General features: G+C 39.4%; 1 protein-coding gene across 9 annotated transcripts in view; it reads left to right on the top strand.

Moving 5' to 3' along the window:
* tnca (tenascin Ca) overlaps positions 1–23,311 on the top strand; it is a 103,152-nt gene that overhangs the window by 64,042 nt on the left and 15,799 nt on the right. For 7 of the 9 annotated variants that reach the window (XM_073860391.1, XM_073860392.1, XM_073860393.1 and 4 more), the window contains 10 exons: positions 10,569–11,103; positions 11,246–12,559; positions 13,047–13,310; positions 13,588–13,703; positions 15,769–15,922; positions 17,021–17,476; positions 17,624–17,713; positions 19,687–19,950; positions 20,336–20,728; positions 22,529–22,942. In XM_073860391.1, coding sequence (XP_073716492.1) covers positions 10,617–11,103; positions 11,246–12,559; positions 13,047–13,310; positions 13,588–13,703; positions 15,769–15,922; positions 17,021–17,476; positions 17,624–17,713; positions 19,687–19,950; positions 20,336–20,728; positions 22,529–22,942 — 3,952 coding nt within the window. In that variant the 5' untranslated portion in view covers positions 10,569–10,616. The remainder of the gene's footprint in view (positions 1–10,568; positions 11,104–11,245; positions 12,560–13,046; positions 13,311–13,587; positions 13,704–15,768; positions 15,923–17,020; positions 17,477–17,623; positions 17,714–19,686; positions 19,951–20,335; positions 20,729–22,528; positions 22,943–23,311) is intronic. The other 2 variants (XM_073860399.1, XM_073860395.1) reach the window with 1 other exon arrangement.

Here is a 23,311-nt window from a genome sequence, read left to right as displayed (position 1 = left end):
TCCTCTCAAGCAACTTACACCGGTACTGCCCGAACATTTTAAAGTTTGAACGGTGTCTCTGCGTCAAACGGTCTGGTCGGTAGAGCTGACACAAAAAATCTACCCGGGAATAATAATAACTAGAAAATGCATTTCGGGACGAACTGCAAAAGTGTGCTTGCTCTGGTGCCGCCGATTTAGTTTGTGCATCCTCACATTGGAGTCCCAAGTTCATGTACAAAGTTTGGTTTCAATACGTAAAAGCGTTCCTGAGATATAAACTACTTCCTGTTTGGCAGCGTAAAATTTTAGGAAAAAAATGGTTCTTTTGATGTTGTGCATCCTCACATTGGAGACCGAAATTCATGTACAAAGTTTGGTTTCAATACGTGAAATCATTCCTGAGATATAAACTACTTCCTGTTTTGGCGGCGTCCACGCACATTTAGTTTGGCCTGTGACGGGCAAACGCTTCCGAAAATCAAAAATCCTTCTAGTAACTTTTGTGAGGCTTGGTCCAAGGATCGTGTACGTGGAATTTCGTGAAGTTTGGACAAAATTTGTGACCTGTGAAACTTTAAGGTTTCCAATATGGCGGACGAACGACATGGATCTGTGACTTCATCTTCTCAAGCAACTTACACCGGAACTGCCCGAACATTTTAAAAACACACACACACACACAAACACACACACACACACACACACACACAGAAATGTATACAGACTTGTAACAACTGTTTCTCTAAAATTTACCATAAAAAAAAATATTTCACTCAGTGATTGACAGCATAATGCAATCAATCGTGTTCCCGTTCAACAGTAACTAAGCATCAGGGACGTGCACAGGAATTTTAAGGGGCAGTTGCTCTAACCTAAAAAAAAGGGCACCTCCCTCCACAAAAAAATGCTACATCCAGACATGTTCGTATTTTGAATTTTAAAACTGCATAACAACATAAGTTATGCGTTACTGGAGAGCAGGGAGACAGTTCTGTCTTTAAACTGTCTCCCTGCTTTTATTACTCAAAACTAAACTGACTCGATGGCGAAAGGTCGGAAGACCAAATCATATCCACCGAGGAAATGTTTTTCGTGTTGTTACAGTAACACTTTGTTTACAGTTTTGCGCTGCTCAGCCTGGATTACAACACAATGCGTCCGATTCGCGAACTGACTCCTTTGAACGGATTCCTTTGAATGAACGGTTGAAACAACAGATCTGTCCCAACACTAAACTCACAAGACGTCACTGTCAGCACAATCAGTCACTTATAGCGCCTCAGAAAGGAGAATGTAAATCTGTTTAGAAAGATTTGCCCTAAATAACAGTCTCAACTAAAAAACATAGACATTTATTACTATGTTAACTTTATGATGAATAAATATTTTATCAGGTCTACCAAATAAGGATTTTATCCTACAAAGCAATAAAAGCCATGGTAAAAAACTGATCAAAGATGATGACAGAAGAGTGTCAGGTAATATCTGTGTCTGATAAATGCATGGTGCAGAGGAGGTTGTAAAACTCTTCAGAAAGACCAGTCATAATTTTTTTAAAAGACTTTGACTTAAATAGTGACATTTTTACATTTAAAATATCTGCTAATGATGAGAACATTTTGATAATTATGTACATATAGAAAATCGGCCTAACATATCGGCCATCAGCTGCCCTGATTTCTAAATATCGGCATTGGCCAGAGAAAAAGGCTAAGCCATATCGGTCGACCTCTACGTGAAAGCATTCCTGACACACACACGCACGCACGCACGCACACACACACACACAGAAATGTATACAGGCTTGTAACCAGGGGTGTTTCCAGCATTGAAGGACATCCGGGGTTTAGCACAGACCATTTTATGTAAATACAGGGATCACAAGCCTAGATAACCCGCTCTAGCTAGCCTAGAACCAACTATAACAGCTATGCTGCACATGTTCAGTGTTTTCTTATTAAATTTTTTTAGAATTGTAATTTAAACTAGATAGGTACATTTCCTGAAGAAAATGTGAGTGGTGCTTGCCGTGGCAAAATTCTGGGGAACATATATGATTATACTCCAAGCCAAAAGTAAAACGATCCAACTCCTGTGTCTCTACGATGTTCTGATGCAAAGATATTAGGCTTTGTTTACTCTGTTGCTAGGGTACTGTATTTGGTTGCTAGGGAAAAAATTGGCATCCCATAGAGATTACACTCTGAGTCACGAGTCAAACAGTCCAACCCTCGTGTCTCTACGATGTTCTGATGCTGAGATATAAGGCTTTGTTTACTCTGTTGCTAGGGTACTGTATTTGGTTGCTATGGAAAAAATTGGCATCCCATAGTGATTACACACTGAGTCACGAGTCAAACGGTCCAACCGCCGTGTCTCTACGATGTTCTGATGCGGAGATATAAGGCTTTGTTTATTCGGTTGCTAGGGTAGTGTATTTGGTTGCTAGGGAGAAAATTGCCATCCCATAATGATTACACTCTGAGTCACGAGTCAAACGGTCCAACCCCCGTGTCTCTACGATGTTCTGATGCGGAGATATAAGGCTTTGTTTACTCTGTTGCTAGGGTACTGTATTTGGTTGCTAGGGAAAAAATTGGCATCCCATAATGATTACACTCCGAGTCACGAGTCAAACGGTCTAACCCCCGTGTCTCTACGATGTTCTGATGCGGAGATATAAGGCTTTGTTTACTCTGTTGCTAGGGTACTGTATTTGGTTGCTAGGGAAAAAATTGGCATCCCATAATGATTACACTCCGAGTCACGAGTCAAACGGTCCAACCCCTGTGTTTCTACGATGTTCTGATGTGGAGATATAAGGCTTTGTTTACTCTGTTGCTAGGGTACTGTATTTGGTTGCTAGGGAAAAAATTGGCATCCCATAATGATTACACACCGAGTCACGAGTCATACGGTCCAACCCCCGTGTCTCTACGACGTTCTGATGCGGAGATATAAGGCTTTGTTTACTCTGTTGCTAGGGTACTGTATTTGGTTGCTAGGGAAAAAATTGGCATCCCATAATGATTACACTCTGAGTCATTAGTCATACGGTCCAACCCCCGTGTCTCTACGACGTTCTGATGCGGAGATATAAGGCTTTGTTTACTCTGTTGCTAGGGTACTGTATTTGGTTGCTAGGGAAAAAAATGACATCCCTTAGTGATTACACGCCGAGTCACGAGTCAAACGGTCCAACCCCTGTGTCTCTACGATGTTCGGATGCCGAGATATAACTGTTTGAATTTTATGTTGCTAGGGTGCTCAAAAGTGGTTGCTAGGGGCGTGGCTTAATATTTATGTAAGGATACCGAGAAACTGATTGGATGCCTGAGTAAAATGAGCCCACCCCCATGTCTCTATGACACTGTGGTGCAAAGATATCCATCTGGGCATTTTATAATGGCAGTCTATGGGAGATGTTGCTAGGGTGCCCAAAATTGTTGCTAGGGGCGTGGCTTAATAGTTCTGGGATGATCCTGAGAGACTGATTGGATGCCCGAATAAAATGAGCCCACCCACTTATCTCTACGACACTGTAAAGCAAAGATATCCCATCTGGAACTGTTTTATTCCCTAATATGGGCATGTTTCCTGCCCCATTATAAGTCAATGGGAATTTTCGGGTGCCTCTTACACCCCAGGGGTACAACTCACACCCCAATGTGATGTATGTTCTTACAGAGCCTACCACCCTCTTCAAATGTTGTAACCCACACGTTTCTACAAAATCCTTGAGCGGAGCTATGACCCATCAAAGTTGGGCGCAATGTTAAGTCAATGGGATTTTTTGGGTGGTTTTTCGCCCCCCTTTCGAAAATCTTGCACCCGATCGCTTATAAAAGTCATAGCAGACGTGTCCTCAATAAGCCGGTCGTTTTGAGCCCTGTTTCATTGGTCTACGACAAACCGTGTGGGACGAGTTACGCGCCGAAAAAGTGTCCAGATATAAGAATAAATAAATAATAATAAGTATGGGGAATAATAATAGTGATGCCTTGCATAAATGCAAGCACCACTAATAATTTTAATTTTTGGGTGAACAATCCCTTTAAAGTGTCCTATTTTCACACACTAGTTTTGTACATAATATACCAAAAATTCTTCTTTAGTACTTAAGATAATCTTAAAAACATGAGACTTAATGTAGGCCAGAGTTCACGTCACCAAAAGCAGCAGATGTAAGCTGCATTTTATTGATCATAAGCTCATTTTTAAAATAAGCGATAGGAAAGAGCGACAGCAGCACTGATAGCCTAATATCATTGCATTTCTTTACTATTTATGAATATGATTGTGTGTTGAGCGTCTACGACAGGGCTATTCAATTAGTTTGTCATGGGGGCCAGAGATACATCAGTGATGATGACTACATATACATTTAAACATTCTCATGTTGTATTTTGAAACTGCATAACAACAAAATCAGTGCATTGTACAATATACTTTTTCTACAAACATGTATTTTCAAACTGCATACAACAAAACTTGTGCATTGTAATATGACCAAGTAGGCTTTATCTACATCCAGACGTTCGTATTTTGTATTTTAAAACTGCATAACAACATAAGTGCATTGTAAGATACCCGAGTAAGCTTTATTCTTCATTTAAAGGGGTAAATAAGAGCCATATCACACTCATTGAGAATTTAACTTATTTACTCACTTAAGTACACATAACCAAAAGTTTATAATATGGAACATAACATTGTTTTATGCACTTTTTGGCAATGCTAATTATTTCACGACCTCTATTTAAACTACAACCGCCATCTTAATAACTGGCAAACATTAAGCTAGCTTCTAATAAGAGAAATTATACTTTTAGATTTCATCAGGGCAGTAAAATCAGGTGTATGTTTGTCAGCGCGATACGCATGCAGTGGTGCAGGTGCTGGGCTGTGAGCGATGGGCGATTAACTTACACGTTTAAATTGCATTCTTGTGTGAGAACGATGACTCGCATAATATTTGAGCCTTTGTCTGCTTTGAACTTCGGAGAAACGCCAGGATCTTTTATCTAGTTCACAAAAATCGTTTCCTTTATTAAGACATCTAATGTCATTGTGATCGTTGAGCCGACATATCAGACAACAACTGTCGGAAGAGGAGTTGTTGTAAGCTGGAAATACAATAAATAAAGTTAAAACAGCCATAGAGTCCGTGGTCTCTGCATCTTGACGCGGGCAGACCAAAGCGCGAATACACGTGAAGGGGTGACTCGCGCTCTGCATCTCATGCAACAACATATGCACGCGCATCAAGATTGCGACCCTGTCCTCTTGCTTTCCATGTGAAATCAATGCTTCGCTGAGTGATTGACAGCATAATGATTGACAGCATAATGCAATCGATCGTGTTCCCGTTAGTTAAGCATACGATGATATATAACTTTCTTATCTGAAGATTATGTAAATATACGCAGTCTTCTAGCTGTGGCAAGCTGTGTTTTAATGTATCATACATTTCTCAAAGTCATGACTGTTTACGTTAAATACACTTGGCATAACATGCATGATTTAAGGTAAAGTGACACTTTTTCGCGTCAATTCACAATCATTTAAACCATGCAGCTGTTATAGAGCCGATGCCAAACGATCACTGCTACGCGAGGACGCGAAATTGACGTCTTTACAAACTAATACGTTTACAATGTATTACATTGATGAAAAACGGAATTAAACTTGTCATGTTATATATTACTGAAATAAAAGAAAGGGTTTTACGTCTGAATCCCCGAAACATTCCTACCTGTACTGCACGTTCTCCAGAGAGCTCGCGTTGATTCACGCCTTCAGAATATAACATCCATTTGCAGTTTTGTACACAAATGTATATGAGAAATATTAATATTCCATTGGATTTAGTATCAAATAATCCTCAGTATATATAGTTTTCAATAGGCACGGACTAAGTTTCGGTCTAGTCACGTGTGAAGGCAAGGCAATTAAACACGCTTGGGCTGCCCTCTAGTGGTAAAAGCTATATGACATTTTTATTTTTATATAGGATTTTATTGGACATTTTAAAGTGAAAATAACATAATATAGACATGTTACTGCAATGTTTTTTTATCTTGGCCATGTTCACATTGGAGTTCCGAGTTCATATTAAAAAAATTATAAAGATATGTTACAGACAATCTGAGATATGAACTACTTCCTGTTTGGGGACTACGCCATAGGTATATTTTGACCTGTTTTGGGCAAATGCTTCCGAAAATCAAAAATCCTTCTAGTAACTTTTGTGAGGCTTGGTCCAAGGATCGTGTACGTGGAATTTCTTGAAGTTTGGACAAAATTTGTGACCTGTGAAACTTTTTAAAGGTTTTGTGTTCTATCCAATATGGTGGCCGAACGACATGGATCTGTGACTTCATCTTCTCAAGCAACTTACACCGGTACTGCCCGAACATTTTAAAGTTTGAACGGTGTCTCTGCGTCAAACGGTCTGGTCGCTAGAGCTGGCCAAAAAAATCTACCCGGGAAAAATAATAAAAATAATAATAATAAAACTTAAGAAGAACAATAAGTGTGCTTTTGCAAGCACACTTAATAATAAAACTTAAGAAGAACAATAAGTGTGCTTTTGCAAGCACACTTAATTATTATTGAGTCTCTTGGACATAAATGAGGACTGATTATGAGACGTTAGAAGGTGCAAAGAGCTGCTTCACCTGTAGCCTTGTAAGTAAATAAATGCTTTGCTTTAAAAAAATGCATCTATTTTTAAATGTTTTTTAAATGCTACCTTACGGATTTATTGTATATGATGACTCTGTACCTGTGGATATGGTGAGATGAGAAACATTTTTAAGTAATGCTTTGTAAAAATTTCATGGCGCTGTCCGAGTGCTAAAACCTGTGCTCTCCACACAAAACACCCCCATTACTCATTAGGAGAATAGGAACAACTCTTTTCGAACGTGCGCTTGGTGCATAAACCATTTTTCCCATCCTTAAATTAGCAAAAGTGGAATCGGACATGCCTGTTTAGACTGTGCGCAATGCCCGTTTAGACAATGTGCTTAGATTGTTAAAATAGGACCCTAGATGTGACTGATGCACTCAAAATCACTCTCATTATATTTATCTTTTGTCATGTCTACTAAAACAAAGTGTAATCGTACGGCTCAAGGTGGCGAAAACGGTGAAGCAGTTCCCGTGATGATACTGGTGGAATATCGCATGGCTGAAAAATCCTCTCGCCCAATCAGATTCCAGAACCAGAAAGAACTGTTATATAACCTGGAAACATTTATTGATGATACAATTAAGTATGCTGTAAGCTGTACAGTATCTTTCTTGCTTGTTATTAGGACTTGAAAGGATTAGATTTACATTTGAAAATTGTCTCCTGACTTTATGATTAAAATACAATATACTTAATAAATAATTAGATGATATGAAACTGAACCCCAACATGTACAGTAAGTGCTCATATTAAAAGAAAGAGTTTGAATGAGTGACACAGTAAATGTGCAGTTGTTGTCTGTTTTAGGTAGATTCACATAAGCAGTCGTATCCAACAGAAGATATTTTCAGAAAAGCAGATGTAGGATTAAAGCCTGTGAAATTTCAGCTCAGTTTTATGTGTTTTTGTCATGGTGTTTAAAAGGAGAATGGGAGGAGATTCAGATGAATGTAACCTCCAGAACCAATCGCTGCTCTTTAAACTTTATTGCTGTGTCTGTTAGTTTGAAAAGCTTTAGATGCTTGACATTATTTCTGTGTGATCTGACCCTTTTGGGTTGTAGGGTCACAGGTCCATGTAAGGGTTAAAAAGAATGGAGAAACACCTGGAGTGAAAGTAGAAAGAGTGAAAGTAGAAAGAGTGAAAGTTGTAAAGACTGAAAGTAGAAAGAGTGAAAGTAGAAAGAGTGAAACTTGAAAGAGTGAAACTAAAGTAGAAAGAGTGAAAGTTGGAAAGTTTTTTTTAAAGGCTCTTGACTGAGTAGCTTAAGGTTGATGACGATGTAAACACTGTAATGAGTTGATTTAAAACTAAACTAAATACAGAGGAAATGATGGCTGTTTATACATCACATTCACTACTTGCTTTCTTTTCATAAACACTCACTCATAAATAATCTCACTGGATTCATTTGAATAAAATATGGTTTGCATTTTTTCTTTAGTACTGTGCATGTTAATATCGTTATTGCTCATGTTTAAGGTTAGATACTTGTCTTTGATGTGAATATAAATGATAAATCACATCCTGCACTGCAAAAATGATTTTCAAGAAAAAAATCTGCCAATGAGGTAAGCAAATGTTTCTTGAATTTTTCTTGAATTTAAGAAAAATGTTCAAGATTTTTTGCTTACCCCATTGGCAGATTTTTTTAAAAAATCACTTACATTTGATATTTTTGGTCTAAAAACTAGACTTATTTTCTTGGGTAGTTTTGCTCATCAAGAAAAAGCATCTTAATTTAAGAATTTTTAGATATTTTTACTGAAAACAAGACAAAAATACTTATATATCATTTTTTGCAGTGTGCGAGTTGTTCAGGACATGTGTGCTGTTTCTTTTCTAATCTCAAGCACTGCATTTCCAAAACACCTTAAGCTGAAATTTTGGAGAATTGTCATTGGTCGTATATCTGTTGTTGGCACATTTATTTGAAAGCTGTGACTTTACTATCAATAAAAACCTTCAACATCATACAAAGAACTTAAAGGAATCAATGAAGAGAAATATTACATCATTTTTCTGAACTTTTAGACCAGTTAAACTATTAGCCCAATTAATGTAATACAATGCCAAAAAGGAAGAACATGAAGACTTAATGGTTAGAGATTATAGGCCATTACTTATTTAAACTAATAGTTTTCAGTTGATCTCAGTGATGTAGGGACAAAGACATGGAAGCATTATTAAACGAATCTAATTAACTGGACATGCTCTCTGTCCATTAGGAAACTTAATCGACTTTATTTGCCGAGGGCTACATTTCTCTAAAACACTGTAGTACATAAACGGCACGCTTCACATTTAAGTGTCCTGACACATGATTGAAGCGCTGTCTGGATGCTGATGTGTAGGTGGATGAAAACTGAGATTTCTTTCTTCAGCATCACATGTGTTCAGTCGCTGGAGATGTGTGGAGGCTGTACAGACGTTCAGAATGAGATTTAAATGAGTTTTCCCACGCTGTGTGTGTGTGTGGAGGAGACCCAGACTCTGGCCTCTGTCCACCGGCCACAAATTACACATCTCCAGTCTCCAGATATGAGGTCATCTCCGCTTGAATCCACAGACTAAAAGCTGATTTTTTTAATATACTTCAAGTAAAAGACTTTATTTTAGGAGTTTGAATCACAGAAGGGGAATACAGTCAGCAGTACAGATGGTAATGGTAAAGAAAGTGTCTTTAACAATATCATTACTAATGTTAAATAATATGCAGCAGTATATTCTAGTTTAACAGCAATAGATGGTTTTGTCTGACAGAATATACTAAAAACAAACTGCTGTAGAATATAATACAACTCAATTTTGTTTAAAAGTGCCGTAGAATGTAAATCTCAAGCGCGATTATTTCCTTCTTCTTATGTAAACCTTAACAGACCAATCTCAATATAACACCAACTGTGATGTTACAGTCTAAATGAACGCCCCCAACATTACACGCCCCCAATTAATTACAATGTTGTTATAATGCTAAAAACAAAGTTGTGACTGCTGAGTTAGTGCTAACTACCATATAGTTATTGTTTTTAACATTATAACAACATTGTAATAAATGGGGGGCGTGTAGTTAGCGCTATATGCTAGTTAATGCTATATGCTACAAACAAAAAACAAAAAACACAAACTTACCACTCAGAAACGTCCATTAACAATCTCTTAACAATAGATTATTTCTCAAAATCTGTATCTTCATCTGATACAGACTCAAACATGTGTTTACACACACACAGAGCTACTGAAGGAGAAACAGCCAATCAGAGCAGAGCTCAACATTATTATTCATGACTCTTTCAAATAAGGTAATAATAGACCATTTCATTCTAAAGACAAATCTAAAGACCTTTTATAATGAACCGTTATGTTTTTATTACCTTAGAAGAGACGTTTTTATCTACATACACCGAGGGTCCCCTTACATGGAAGTCGCCATTTTAATGGACAAACCTTTTTACTAAATTGTCTCCGACGATGAAATGATTGTGGCTATCGTAGCTTCTTTATGCATTTCAAAAGCGAGGGTTGGACAGTGGACTGAGCCATTGGTTGCAATTCGCAACCTCACCACTAGATGCCGCTAAAATGTACACACTGCACCTTTAATAAAGCCACAAACCTTCTGTATTTTAATTTAACGAAGAACATTAAAGTCACCTATTGCAGACTGTACATTGTAAAATGCATAAAAATGGGTGTTTGTTATTAAATTATATACACTATAGTTTACATGTTAGTATTATAACAGATGACTGACTGTATTTATAGGCAATGTGTTGACTTCATTTTAATCGTAGAGTGTGTAGATAACTTTAATATCATTTTTAAAGAACATTTTACCTACTCATAGGAGATGTTTAATCTTGAATGATTTGTGCTCTTGTTTTTGTAGAGACAGAATCTCACCCTGACCAGAGAGCTTTAAGATCGAGTCCTGTTGATGAGCAGAATCATGTCTTCAGGAGATCTGATGTTCAGATGTTTGATTCTGGCCACCCTGATGACTGTAAATTACGCCGGGATTGTAAAGAAGATGATCAGACACAGACGAGAAGCTCCAGTGATTCCTGGCACGCACAACGTAACCCTTACAAACCCATCCCAGCCTGTGGTGTTTAACCACGTTTATAACATTAAAGTCCCGGGTAGCTCTTTGTGTTCAGTGGATTTGGACACGCCGGGTGGTTCGGATCTTGAACAAAGAGATGCTCCGTCCGGTTCAGAGGTGACGGAGCACACGACAGATGAGCAAAACCAGATCGTATTCACTCATCGCATCAACATCCCCAAGCAGGCCTGTGGCTGTAAAGATGCACAGCTGGATCTGAAGGACCTTCTGAATCGACTGGAGATGTTGGAGGGTGAAGTGTCGACGCTCAGAGAGCAATGCAGTGCAGAAACCACCTGCTGCAGCGCACAGGCCACAGGTAAACATCAGCTTACTCCAATCCTGTGCATCTGTTTTGTCTCCTACTGATGTTTCTATCATGATATAGCATCAGTAGATAACAATACTGCATTTATGATAATATAATGATATGTAACGTATGACTCCCATGTATCTTCAAGGTTCAATAGGAGTGAAACCGTACTGCAACGGCCACGGAAACTACAGCACTGAAACCTGTGCATGCATCTGTGAGCCGGGTTGGAAAGGTCCAAACTGTACGATTCCCGACTGTCCCGGAGACTGTAATGACCAGGGCCAGTGTGTAGACGGAAGGTGCGCGTGTTTCGATGGCTTTACAGGTGTGGACTGCAGCGTGAAGATCTGTCCCGTTGACTGCGCTGAGAACGGACGGTGCGTTAATGGGGTTTGTGTTTGCAACGAGGGTTTCTCAGGTGAAGACTGCTCAGAGTCGGACTGTCTGAACAACTGTCTGGGCCGCGGTCGCTGTGTGGACGGCGAGTGCCTATGTGACGAGCCCTGGACCGGCTTCGACTGTACTGAGCTCATCTGTCCTAATGACTGTTACGACCGTGGACGCTGCGTCAACGGGACCTGTTACTGTGACACAGGCTTCACCGGAGAGGACTGCGGTGCGTTCACCTGTACCAGCGACTGCTCCGGTCGGGGTTTCTGCATCGATGGGCGTTGCGTGTGCGATGCCGGATACACGGGCGATGACTGCTCAGAGTTGACCTGTCCGAACAATTGCAATGAAAGAGGACGGTGCGTCAATGGGATGTGTATATGTGACACGGGTTACCGCGGTGAGGACTGCAGTAAACTCTCCTGCCCAAACAACTGTAACGGCAGAGGTCGCTGCGTCGAGGGCCGCTGCGAATGCGAAGTCGGTTTTCAGGGCCACGACTGTTCCGAGTTCAGCTGCCCCAATAACTGCAACGACCGTGGTCGTTGTGTCAACGGTCAGTGCGTGTGTGACGAAGGCTTTGCCGGCGAGGACTGCAGCGTCACGACCTGCCCATCAAACTGTTACGGACGAGGTCGGTGCGTGGACGGGAGGTGCGTTTGCTATCCAGACTTCACTGGAGAAGACTGCAGTGAACAGAGCTGCCCAAGCAACTGCCTGAACCGCGGGCGCTGTGTCGCAGGTCAGTGCGTCTGTGATGAAGGTTTCACTGGAGAAGACTGCGGTCAGATGAAATGTCCGAACGATTGTCTCGGCCGTGGGGAGTGTGTGGAGGGCCGCTGCGTGTGTCCGGATGGGTTTGAGGGTCAGGACTGCTCCGTTTCCATCTGCCCTGGAAACTGCAATGATCACGGGCGCTGTGTCCGTGGGAAATGTGTGTGTGATGAGGGTTTCACCGGAGATGCCTGCAGTGAAAGAAGCTGTCCGAATAACTGCGGTGATGTCGGTCTGTGTGTGGATGGTCGCTGTGTCTGTGATGAAGGCTACATTGGAGAGGATTGCTCTGAAGGTGACACTCTTTATTTTTAAAAGCACTGTTGACTCATTTTTTTGCTTTAATGTTCATACATGAAAGATTGTGTCTCACATTTGTGCAGTGTGTGCATGAATGTCTTCAGTTTATTTGCTGGAAATCAAGAGGAACTACATTTATAAATGGTGCATCAAGTTCACTTTAGACCCAAAAAGTTTTGATTTAGTTGACGTCAAATCTAATTTGAATGAATGAGTAGAACAATGTTTAAAGATTTTTCTACAATAATCAGTACATGACTACCACCACCAGATGTGCGTATGTGAAGTCCATTAGCTTTATGTTTATAGTGCTGGAGGTCAAGCAGACTGTGTTAAACAATTAAAGTCAAAATATCCGAAATGCCCATTAATAACAGTTTACTTAAATGGTTCCCAGGGGTTAAATGGTTGAGAATTTATTCTAATTTCTCATCAGAGATCAGTCGATAACTGATGCTAATAAAGATTAATCTGTTTCTCAGTCTCTCCCCCGAAGGATCTGAGCGTCTCCGATGTCTCTGCGGAGAAACTGAACCTCACGTGGAAGAATGAGATGCTGGTGATGGAGTATTTGATCACTTACATCCCGACGTCACCGGGTGGCCTGCAGATGGATTTCCGTGTGCCCGGAGATCAAACGTCAGCCACCGTGTCTGAACTGGAACCTGGGATTGAATATCTGATCAATGTTTACGCTGTCCTCAACAATAAGAAGAGCGTTCCAGTCAGCGCCCGGGTGGCCACGCGTATGTACACACACATTTACACAACTCCAAATAAATAACATTTAATTATGGATATGGATGCAATTATTTATGATAATCAGGTGTGCTTGACTTTTGTAAAGTTTAAATATACATGGTGCGGTGCTAAAGTAGCACAGATAGTATCTGGTTAAGATGTATTATGGGTAGTTAGGAATAAAACATTCATATTTAATACATTTATCTTTGAAAATTGCTTTAAATGTTGTTTTGTGAATGCCATACTGCTACAAACTTATTTGTGCTTATTTCTGTGCAGATCTACCAAAACCTGAAGGTCTGATGTTTAAATCTGTCAGGGAAACATCAGTGGAAGTTTCATGGGATAAGTTGGACTTCCCGTTTGACGGATGGGAGCTGATAGTTCGCAACACAGTAAGTGCTGCATCTCCTAAATAAAATGACCAAAGCAGTTCAAAACTACATAGACAGAAACTAGTTATATTATGAATGTGCTATAAATCAAAGCTCCAACAAGTGTGTACTTAAACCGGTGTTCTAATTGAGGTGGGGCAGGGATGGTCCTGTACCATAAAGCATTAAAATATAAATTTTGGGGTCCCCTGGTTTTTAATAAATTAAAATACTACATGAATTTATAATTCTTGTGCTGCGCTGCCACAAAGGTGCGCAAGGCAGGAAATTATTTAAACGGGATGATGGCGGGAAAGGATGGTAAAATATGTGAGAATCCTGGGAAAAACGGGAAGGTTGAAAGTTATGGCCTAAAGCTACTGCCATGATGGCCGCCCCATGCCAGGAGGTAAATGGTAAATGGAATGCATTTTATATAGCGCTTTTAACAGACCTATGGCCATCCAAAGGGCTTTACAATTTGCCTCATATTCACCCATTCAGTCACTCCTTCATAGACAGACAGCGGTGTCAGCCATGCAAGGTGCCATCCAGCTCGTCCGGAGCAGCTGGAGTTAGGTGTCTTGCTCAAGGACACCTTGACACTTGGCCAGGTGGAGTCGGAGATTAAACCACCAATCTTCCGGTTTGTAGACAACCTACATGAACCACCTAGCCACTGCCACCCCAAGATGGCCGCCACCATGCCTGAAGCCACAGCCAAGATGGCCTCCGCCATGCCAGAAGCTACAGCCAAGATGGTTGCCGCCATGTCTGAACCAGTCCCCAAGATGGCCGCCGCTATGTCTGAAACTGTTCCCAAGATGGCTGCTCCCTTAAGTATTTTTGGGGGTAGAGTAAAAGGGATGAAGCCAAGAACAACGGCCCAGGCCTGCAACTGCTCCAAGGCCCAGGCCACCCATTGTTCCACGGCCCAGGCCCGTCCATATTTTGGACTTCAACGTTAAACACATCTTACTTACGAAATGACGACAACCCTATAATGATGGAGGCTTGGCCAGGGGGGTGGGGCTTAGCTAGGGGACCCCCTTGCTTAAACACAGTTAAATAACTGAATGTGGTCTGAGCTGATGGTGTAGTGGGCAGTGCTCCGACATGTGGTGCTTTCGCATTTTTGGCAACCCAAGTTCGATTTCCAGGCTCGAGGTCATTTGCCGATCCCATACACCTCTCTCCTCCCTCTTCTTTCCTGGCCTCTCCTCAATCACTGTTTAATAAAGGCAAACAATATCTTTAAAAAATAAATAAAACCTAACTGTGAAACTGCTGGTAAAGTTTATCTGTAAACCAGCTGGTTGATGATGATGATAATGTCAGTCTGTAAATGTTTCCCTCGGGTCAGAAGGTTTACTGTGGCATGAAGTTCATAGATGTCTCCTGTGTAATGTTTCAGAGGTCATTTGTGTCTGATCTGATCATTTCGGGTTCAGTAACACTGATCTTAACTCCATTTTTTTCATCTGAATCATTAAGAAGCCATTAAAATGAAGCATTCTTGACCTACATTGGGATTCATATTAATGTTTGCATTTATTAACTTCTGCTCACTAAACCAGTGTCCAGCAGTCTTATAACATTTACATGCATGACGGGAAGTTTTCTGATGGTCAATAATGAAAGCATGAAGTACAAACACAGTCCAGTACAACAGCTGAGGTGACACTGATGTACACTAATGATGTGTGTTGTGTTACTGCCACACACGTTGGTTTATATGATATGACAACAGTCAGGAGGAAAGCTCTAGGTTTCTTTTACAAGAACTCATAATTACTGGTTTAAACAACATGTGAATGGTTTTACAGTAAGTGTTAAACTGGTTATTATGGTGGTTGAATTCACCATTAGCACCCCACATTGTTAATGTAGAGTCATTAAAAATGTAATATTGAAACAAAGTGTTTAAATGCTTGACCGTTAGTAAACTGACATATTTATTATTTATTTGTATTGAATTTCAGGGCTCAGTATTAAAAACAACTAATAAAAACTTATTATTGAACTATTAAAAGAATGAATGATTACATTCATGTGTTTATGTTTCTTTTGTTTTTCTCAACAATAGAAAGAAGAAAATGGGAAAGTTGTGAACAGTCTTAACCCTTCAGAGAACAGTTTTGAGCAAACGGGTCTGGGTCCAGGACAGAAGTATGAAGTGACGCTGGGAATTATAAAGAACAACACACGAGGACCACAGACCAACGCTACTGTACACACAAGTAATGTGCTGATCTCAGATCATTTCTTTATGTTACATACATGCTAAAGGGGTTTTATTACCTTCATATGTGTCTGTTAAACTGCTCTGAAGTGTTGAAGGTCAAAGTTTAAACTTCAGGAATTTAAGGGCCTGTTAATGGGAAGAGCCGTCATTTATAAAGACTTTCTCTCGCTCGGACAGAATCAGTGAGAGATCTGAAAGGCAAAACTATGTCGCTGATCTGACATTTACAGCTTTTGTACACACGAGAGTCATAAAACAAGCAGTAATGCATCTCTTGATTTCAAAAGGCTCTTGACCTCTCGCAGTGTTTTTCCTGCCTGTGAAATGCTCAGATTTCTGGATTTAAAGAGATCTGTTGTGTTTCATCTATTCTCTTTAAAATATGACCCTCATCTCATTTCCTCATTGTATTTAGTAAAGAAAATGTAATGTTTTTGACTTATGATCTTCAATTAAAAGATAAAAACATTTAAACAATATCTAAAAACTTGTGTCCCAGATGAAGAAATGAAGAGAAATAAAAGCCACAGAGAAAGAAACTTACAGCAGTTGTTTGGAAAACTCTTTTCGATTTTATTTTTATTACCCTGTTGGCAAATTTCACTAAATTGAGTTAGAAAAAAATTTATTGTAAGGAAAATAATTTAAGAAATGAATAAACACATAATTTAAAGCAACACTATGTAGTTTCCGTGTAAAAATGACTTGCAGCTAACCCATGTGGTTGAAAAGCGCAACAGTGCCTGGTCTCAGACAGTCTTCTGCAGGCAGGGGGAGGGGCGGGGCTGTGTTTCCTACCCTCCATCGCCACTTTCAGAGTGTGCTTGTAGCAGCTAGGAGGCTGCTCAGGTTGCAGCAACAGTACAATTTGTCCAGTTAAAAGTTGTTCTATCACTGAAATAATTTTTGAGACATTATTTAAAGGTAAAATACTACATAGTGTTGCTTTAATGGCTGTACCTTCAGATTAAGAAATTAGTTTGTGCCACTTTTTGTTTGAATGTAAATTTGTATGTTTTAGTAGTAAAGGATTTGTTGCGTATATGAAAACTTGAACTAAATGTAATTGAAAGTATCTCTGCTGATGCTGTAGGAATCGATTCTCCGGGACAGATTGAGGTTGGAGATGTAACAGATAGTTCAGCTGTGATTTCGTGGTCCAGGCCGAAAGCAGAGGTAGACGGATTCAGGGTGTCGTACGGGCCGAGCACAGATCCATCAGCCCGGCGTGATGTCGACCTGCCGGCCATAAACACACAATACAGCCTGGAAGATCTGAAACCTGACACGGAGTACAGAGTTTCTCTCGCTTCCACGAGGGCTGATGAGACCAGTGAACCCATCTATGAGGGCTTCACCACAGGCCTGGATGCTCCTCGTGATCTTCAGCCTGTAGCTCAGACAGACAGCAGCATCTTAGTGGAATGGAAAAACAGCCGCTCATCCGTGGATGGATACCGGATTAAATACGGCCCTATCTCCGGAGGTGCTCACGGTGAAGAGATGTTCTCCAGAGGAGCAGGAGACAAAACACGAGCCACAATCACAGGTAACACCAACGTGAACAAATACATGCGGTAGTGTACGGTAACTGTAATGTACATTAGTTTAATAGTATATACAGTAGTATGTTGCATACTACAGCCCTCTTATGTACATAATAAAAGTCATTTGATTAATAGTCTGTGTGCCGTAGGCCTGAAGCCCGGGATCGAGTACGGCATTGGAGTCACAGCTGTAAAGAATGAATTAGAAAGTGAACCAGCGACCACAAATGCACTGACCGGTGAGATCATTTCCCATCATTCTCTTCAACATCTGACCAACATACAAATTTCAATTTCAATTGTGCATGAAGTTTAAGGTCAAACAGCTCGTGCCAACGCAAACCACCTTAAAAAGCATTAAAAAACTACCGTCAGGATTTACTAAAGACACGTAAGCTCTGCTAAATGGATAAATGTGAATATGAATGTACACTGAAAACCTTAATAAATGACTGAACTCATTTGATCGAGTAAACTCGTTCCCTCAATTCAATTAAGTGATGGGTCTCCTGAAAATTTGGTGGCCACATAGATTGAACTTAAATAGTTTAACTTTAAGTTTGTACAGTGCACTTAAACCATTAAGTTCACTTGGTGTTCATTAAGACTCAACTGAAATTGTAATTTACATTGTATAACAAGATGAAGTAAAATAAATTCTTGACTGACTTTGTGTCAATCAATGAATGAACTTAATTCTCCACAGAATAACACAACATTGTTCACATGTATCTTTATTATAGTGAAGAGAAATACAATGAGTTGAACAGGGTTTTCGTACAAAGTAAACACTGATCACACTTCACAAAAAATAAAAATAATTCACAACCAGTTTCAATAATACTACAAAGATGGTAAAACTCAAAGAAATTTTATTAACAACTGTTTATAGACGGTTTCATCGGACGCACGTGATACACGTCTGGATCCAAACTTTACTTTTTTTATGGTCTGACTAGTTGCTAAACTGATCTCGTCGAAAATAACAAATGTTTTGGTTTCCTAGGTAATCTATGTGTTGTTTTTTTGCTTGTTATATAAATAAACTACGTTTAAAGAACTTTGTTGTTATTTATTCTTAGCGGAGTTTACCGGAAGTTACGTGCAGCCGCTTGTTTATGTTGTTATTGCTGAAACGTCTATATATCCCATCAATAGTTATTCTTTAAACAAGTATAAATAATTTAAAAAATTCTCGTGACTTCTGTACTGATTAAGTTTTTTAGTTAAGGGTTTTTAATGAACTAACATTGTTAAAGGATTAGTCCAATTTCTTTAAAAAAAATCAGGATAATTTACTCACCACCATGTCATCCAAAATGTTGATGTCTTTCTTTGTACAGTTGAGAAAAAATTATGTTTTTTGAGGAAAACATTCAATTTTTCTCATTTTATTGGACTTAAATGGACCCCAACACTTAACACTTAACTCAACACTTTACAGTTTGTTTCAAAGGACTTTAAACGATCTCAAACGAGGCATAAGGGTCTTATCTAGTGAAACGATTGTCATTTATAGAAAAATAAAAAATATGCACTTTTAAACAACAACTTCTCGTCTTCTTCCGATCCTGTGATGCGCCAGCGCGACCTCACGTAATTGCGTAGTGACGTAGAAAAATTACGTGTTACATTAGTATCACTCACATACAACAATGTCTGAACGGTCCTCTTTTCCACACTTGTAAACACTGGAGCGTAGTTTCGCATTCGTCATCCGTGACCTCTTGACGTGATGACGTATTACGTGAGGTCGCGCTGGCGCATCACAGGACCGGAGATAGACCAGAAGTTGTGGTTTAAAAGTGCATATTTTTATGCACTTTTTTCACTAGATAAGACCCTTATGCCTCGTTTGGGATCGTTTAGAGTCCTTTGAAACTCTTTTTAAAAAAACTGTTAAGTGTTAAGTGTTGGGGTGTATTAAAATGAGACAAATCCTGTAATGTTTTCCTCAAAAAAACAAAATTTCTTCTCGACTGAACAAAGAAAGACATCAACATTTTGGATGACATGTTGGTGAGTAAATTATATGGATTTTTTTTTTTAAGAAAATTGACTAATCCTTAAAGTTATGGATCCAAAATAAACATTTTAGTTTAGTCATGATTACCTAACTTACTGTACAAACAACATTAGGGCTTTCAGTGTAAATAAGTCTGTTTAACACAGCGAGATATGTTGTGAAGTTGTTTCTGATCCACCTGCACAGATATCGACGCACCGCGAGATCTTGAGGTTCAAAGCTCAACTGAAACCAGTATGAATCTGATCTGGAAGAGACCCAGAGCAAAGATCTCCGGTTACAGCTTAACGTTCGCATCTCCTGATGGCCGTCGTGAACAGATCGACCTGCCTGCGACCACGACCTCTCACACTCTGAAAAGATTGACCCCGGGTGTTCAGTATGACGTTACCCTCGTGGCAGAACGTGGCAAAAGAAAAAGCTCACCGGTGACTCTGTCTGCATCTACAGGTGAGAAGAGTCATCTTACTTTATTCTCCTTCTTTATTCCTCTGCTTACAGGAATGGACATCAGAGATCAGGGTTGACTTCATCATTATATTTACTAACCTGTATATCATCTTTTATTTCCTTTTGTATTTATTTAACATCCACTGTTTTTACTTATGTAAAGTTTGTTTCTAGCTGTGTATCCAAATCAGCTGTAACATAACAAAGTGGAAACGTGTCCGCTTAGGACACAATTGAAGTTTTCAGCTTTAGGTTTGCAGATGATTAATTGGATGCATGTGATGTCATCTGGTCCTGATGCTGAGATTTACATCCAATGTCCTGCTCTCAGAGGCTCATCTGCTCTTCCTTCATATTTTCATGTGTTCCTGTCTTTTTCTCGTAGCATCTTTCACTTTTTATTTAGCCGAATCGGCCCCCGAACTCAGTTTTGCCAAAGACTCGGATGACAATCTCATTAGCTTCGTATTACTCGACACCTCGGAGAGCAACTTCTCGGGCAGCGGTGACCAGGAAGCAAACGACACGCTGACCGTGTCTAACATCACTTCCGATGGATTCGATCTTACGTGGGAGTCAAATAAGCTCATTGGCTTTGATAGTTACACTGTAGAACTTAAAGATTTCTCAGGGAAACGGAGCGAGGAGGTTCATCTCCAGCGGGAGGTGACCGGCACTAAAATTCGTGGCTTAAGCGCGTCCACGGAGTATCAAGTAAGACTTTACGGAATATCCAATAACCAAAGATCTTCACTACTAGAAGCTGTTGCTGTCACAGGTATAAATTCACTTGAGTTAATGTCAGTATACACTTCAGCTCATTTATTTGTTTGAAATAAGAGAACGTCTTTGCATGACATTGTGGCTCCCATCATATGGTAGAGCGCTGCATGATGATGATAAATGGTACATATCAGGGCTGGACCGTGTATGATGTAATACTTCTATTTGGTTATACTTAAAGCTGTATTTTAGCCACTGTTGCCAATTATTTTTAAGATGTGATAAATACAATCCCCTATTGTTCACAATACCAGAAGCAACCATGAAACAAATCTAACTTATCTAAATCAAACTTAGGGCCAGATTTACTTTTGCCAGCACAAACCATCATTTTGGCATTAAATAACGAATGTCGTGATTTACTAAAGACGCGCAGTGGATCATTAGCGCTGTAAAGGTGTGGTCTAGTTATTTTTGTTACTGATCTTGTTGCATGTGCAACATTTTTTGGGAGGAGATTATTTTAATGATTCAAGCAACGCGATTTGCTAATATTTGCAATTTGTGGTATTTGCGCCATATTTTAACGCAGAATAAAGCATGTCTTAACCCCCTAACTGGCACTTTCCCGTGTGCATAACACCTAAGTTTACTTCAATATTTTGCATGTAAATTTGAATCTATCACGACAGACTATATATCGTTGGAAAGGTCTAAGAATATAGTTTCATATTTCAAAAAATAATAATGCAGTGACAGTAATTTATTAATTTGTGACAAGAGTGTGCAGCAAACCCATTGACACCTAGTGGTTGTTGTTGGACAAACCACTAAAAGTGTAACACAAACCTCATTTTTTTGTGCTAATTTATGTATAAAAGATATACTTTATTGCATTATTTTTATTTATTACAATAAATGTTAACCACTATAAAAAAAAATTTATTTAATATTTTCTGTGAAAAAACTTTAAATCAAGACCAAGATTAGGCATTTTACACTTTGATGTCTATGGTGCTGAACTCAAGGGCATCAGGTGTTAGCAGATCACCTGCACCTCATCAGCTTTGCTTATTTGTGACCCTGAACTCATTTGCGCAGCTCTTAGTATATTGCGTTGGTCATCATGAAAATGAGATGTTGCGTCTGTGTTATTTAATTTGTGACTTTTTAGTAAATAACCCACAGATATTACCACTCCCATTGGCGCTTTTTGGAATTGCGCTAATTTGCCCATTTAGTAAATCTGGCCCAAAATGTTCAACTAAAACCATATATTAAAATCAGCAAATATTTAATACATATTTAGTACATTGTTCAGCCCTGCTGTGTACTGTATGTACTACTTTGACTTAAAATGATTCATGAAAGTTCTTGAAGAAATTCATAAATACACCAAAGGAACTGTGATGTGAAAATGATCTTGATATTGCTTGTGATTGTGCATGTTCATCCATCCATGCATCTTTCATCGAAAACATCTGCATGAATTCTTCAGCCTGATGTTTCTCATGTACTTCTGCTCAGGTGGACTACATGTAAACTTCAGTAGTTAATGGCTTGTCAAAGCTATTAGCAGCACACATGCAGTCAGAAGAATTCAGGTCATGCATGTAGATGTTAATTGTTCATTGGCATGCCGTGGATTGCACGTCACCTGATGCTGAGAAGCTTCAGGGAAATTCACTCAGAAGGACTTATTTAATATTTGCTCATCTCAACAGGAATCATTTTACAGTTCTTTATGAAGCTTCAGAAAATGAAATGTTAACCTCTTGTTTTTACAGCAACGCCTCTGATTCTGTCTTTGTCTTTATTCTTTGACTTTAAATGAATTGAATGTGCTTTTCTCTAGCACCAAACTCTACCTCTTATGATGCTTTAACCGTCAAAAGTGTCCCAGCAGCGCTGGCCACCGATCAGCCAGCAGTTATTACCTCCAGTCCTTTCACAGAAGACTTGAACACCGAAGCCTCAGGTGATGAACGTGAGGGTCCAATTCAGGGACTCCCAGGTGACTTAACGGTCACTAATGTAAGCAGAAATACTTTGAAGCTGTCTTGGTCGGCTCCTAAAGGAATGTTTGATAGCTTCACTATTGAGCTGAACTCCAGTTCAAAAGAGATGAAAAGCAAAATGATTGAAGTGCTTGGAGAAACCAGGGAGGTTGATATAGATGGCCTAAGCCCTGGCATGAGATATGACATTACTTTGTATGGAATGACGAAGGGCGAGAAATCTCAACCGATCAATGTTCACGTGAAGACAGGTACATCAGTCTCCAAAACCATCTGTCATCTACATTAACAACATTCACAGTATGACACATGCCATTCATTAAAGTCATCACCTGTCATCCATTATCTTTTTAGCAATTTTGCAGGCATTCATGTTTTGTGGTGTTGTGTTTTTGAGTAAAAACATTAAGTGATCAACACCGTCCATTTTTAATTGACTTAGCTGTGATGTATTACAAATCTTACTTACATTTCAATGCTGAAAACTTTTTGCCATCAAGAATTTTATTCTTGTAGTTCTGAATGTCTCTTGTGCCACAAAACACTTGCAGGATTGTCTTGTGATAATTGTTGCATGAAAGAAATAGATTTTAGGAAACCAAATTTGTGCCTTTTATTAA

This window comes from Misgurnus anguillicaudatus, chromosome 22 (genome assembly GCF_027580225.2).
Source record: "Misgurnus anguillicaudatus chromosome 22, ASM2758022v2, whole genome shotgun sequence".
Taxonomy (NCBI): domain Eukaryota; kingdom Metazoa; phylum Chordata; class Actinopteri; order Cypriniformes; family Cobitidae; genus Misgurnus; species Misgurnus anguillicaudatus.
Note: the sequence above shows the minus strand (reverse complement) of the source record. Positions and strands in the feature narration are given on the sequence as shown.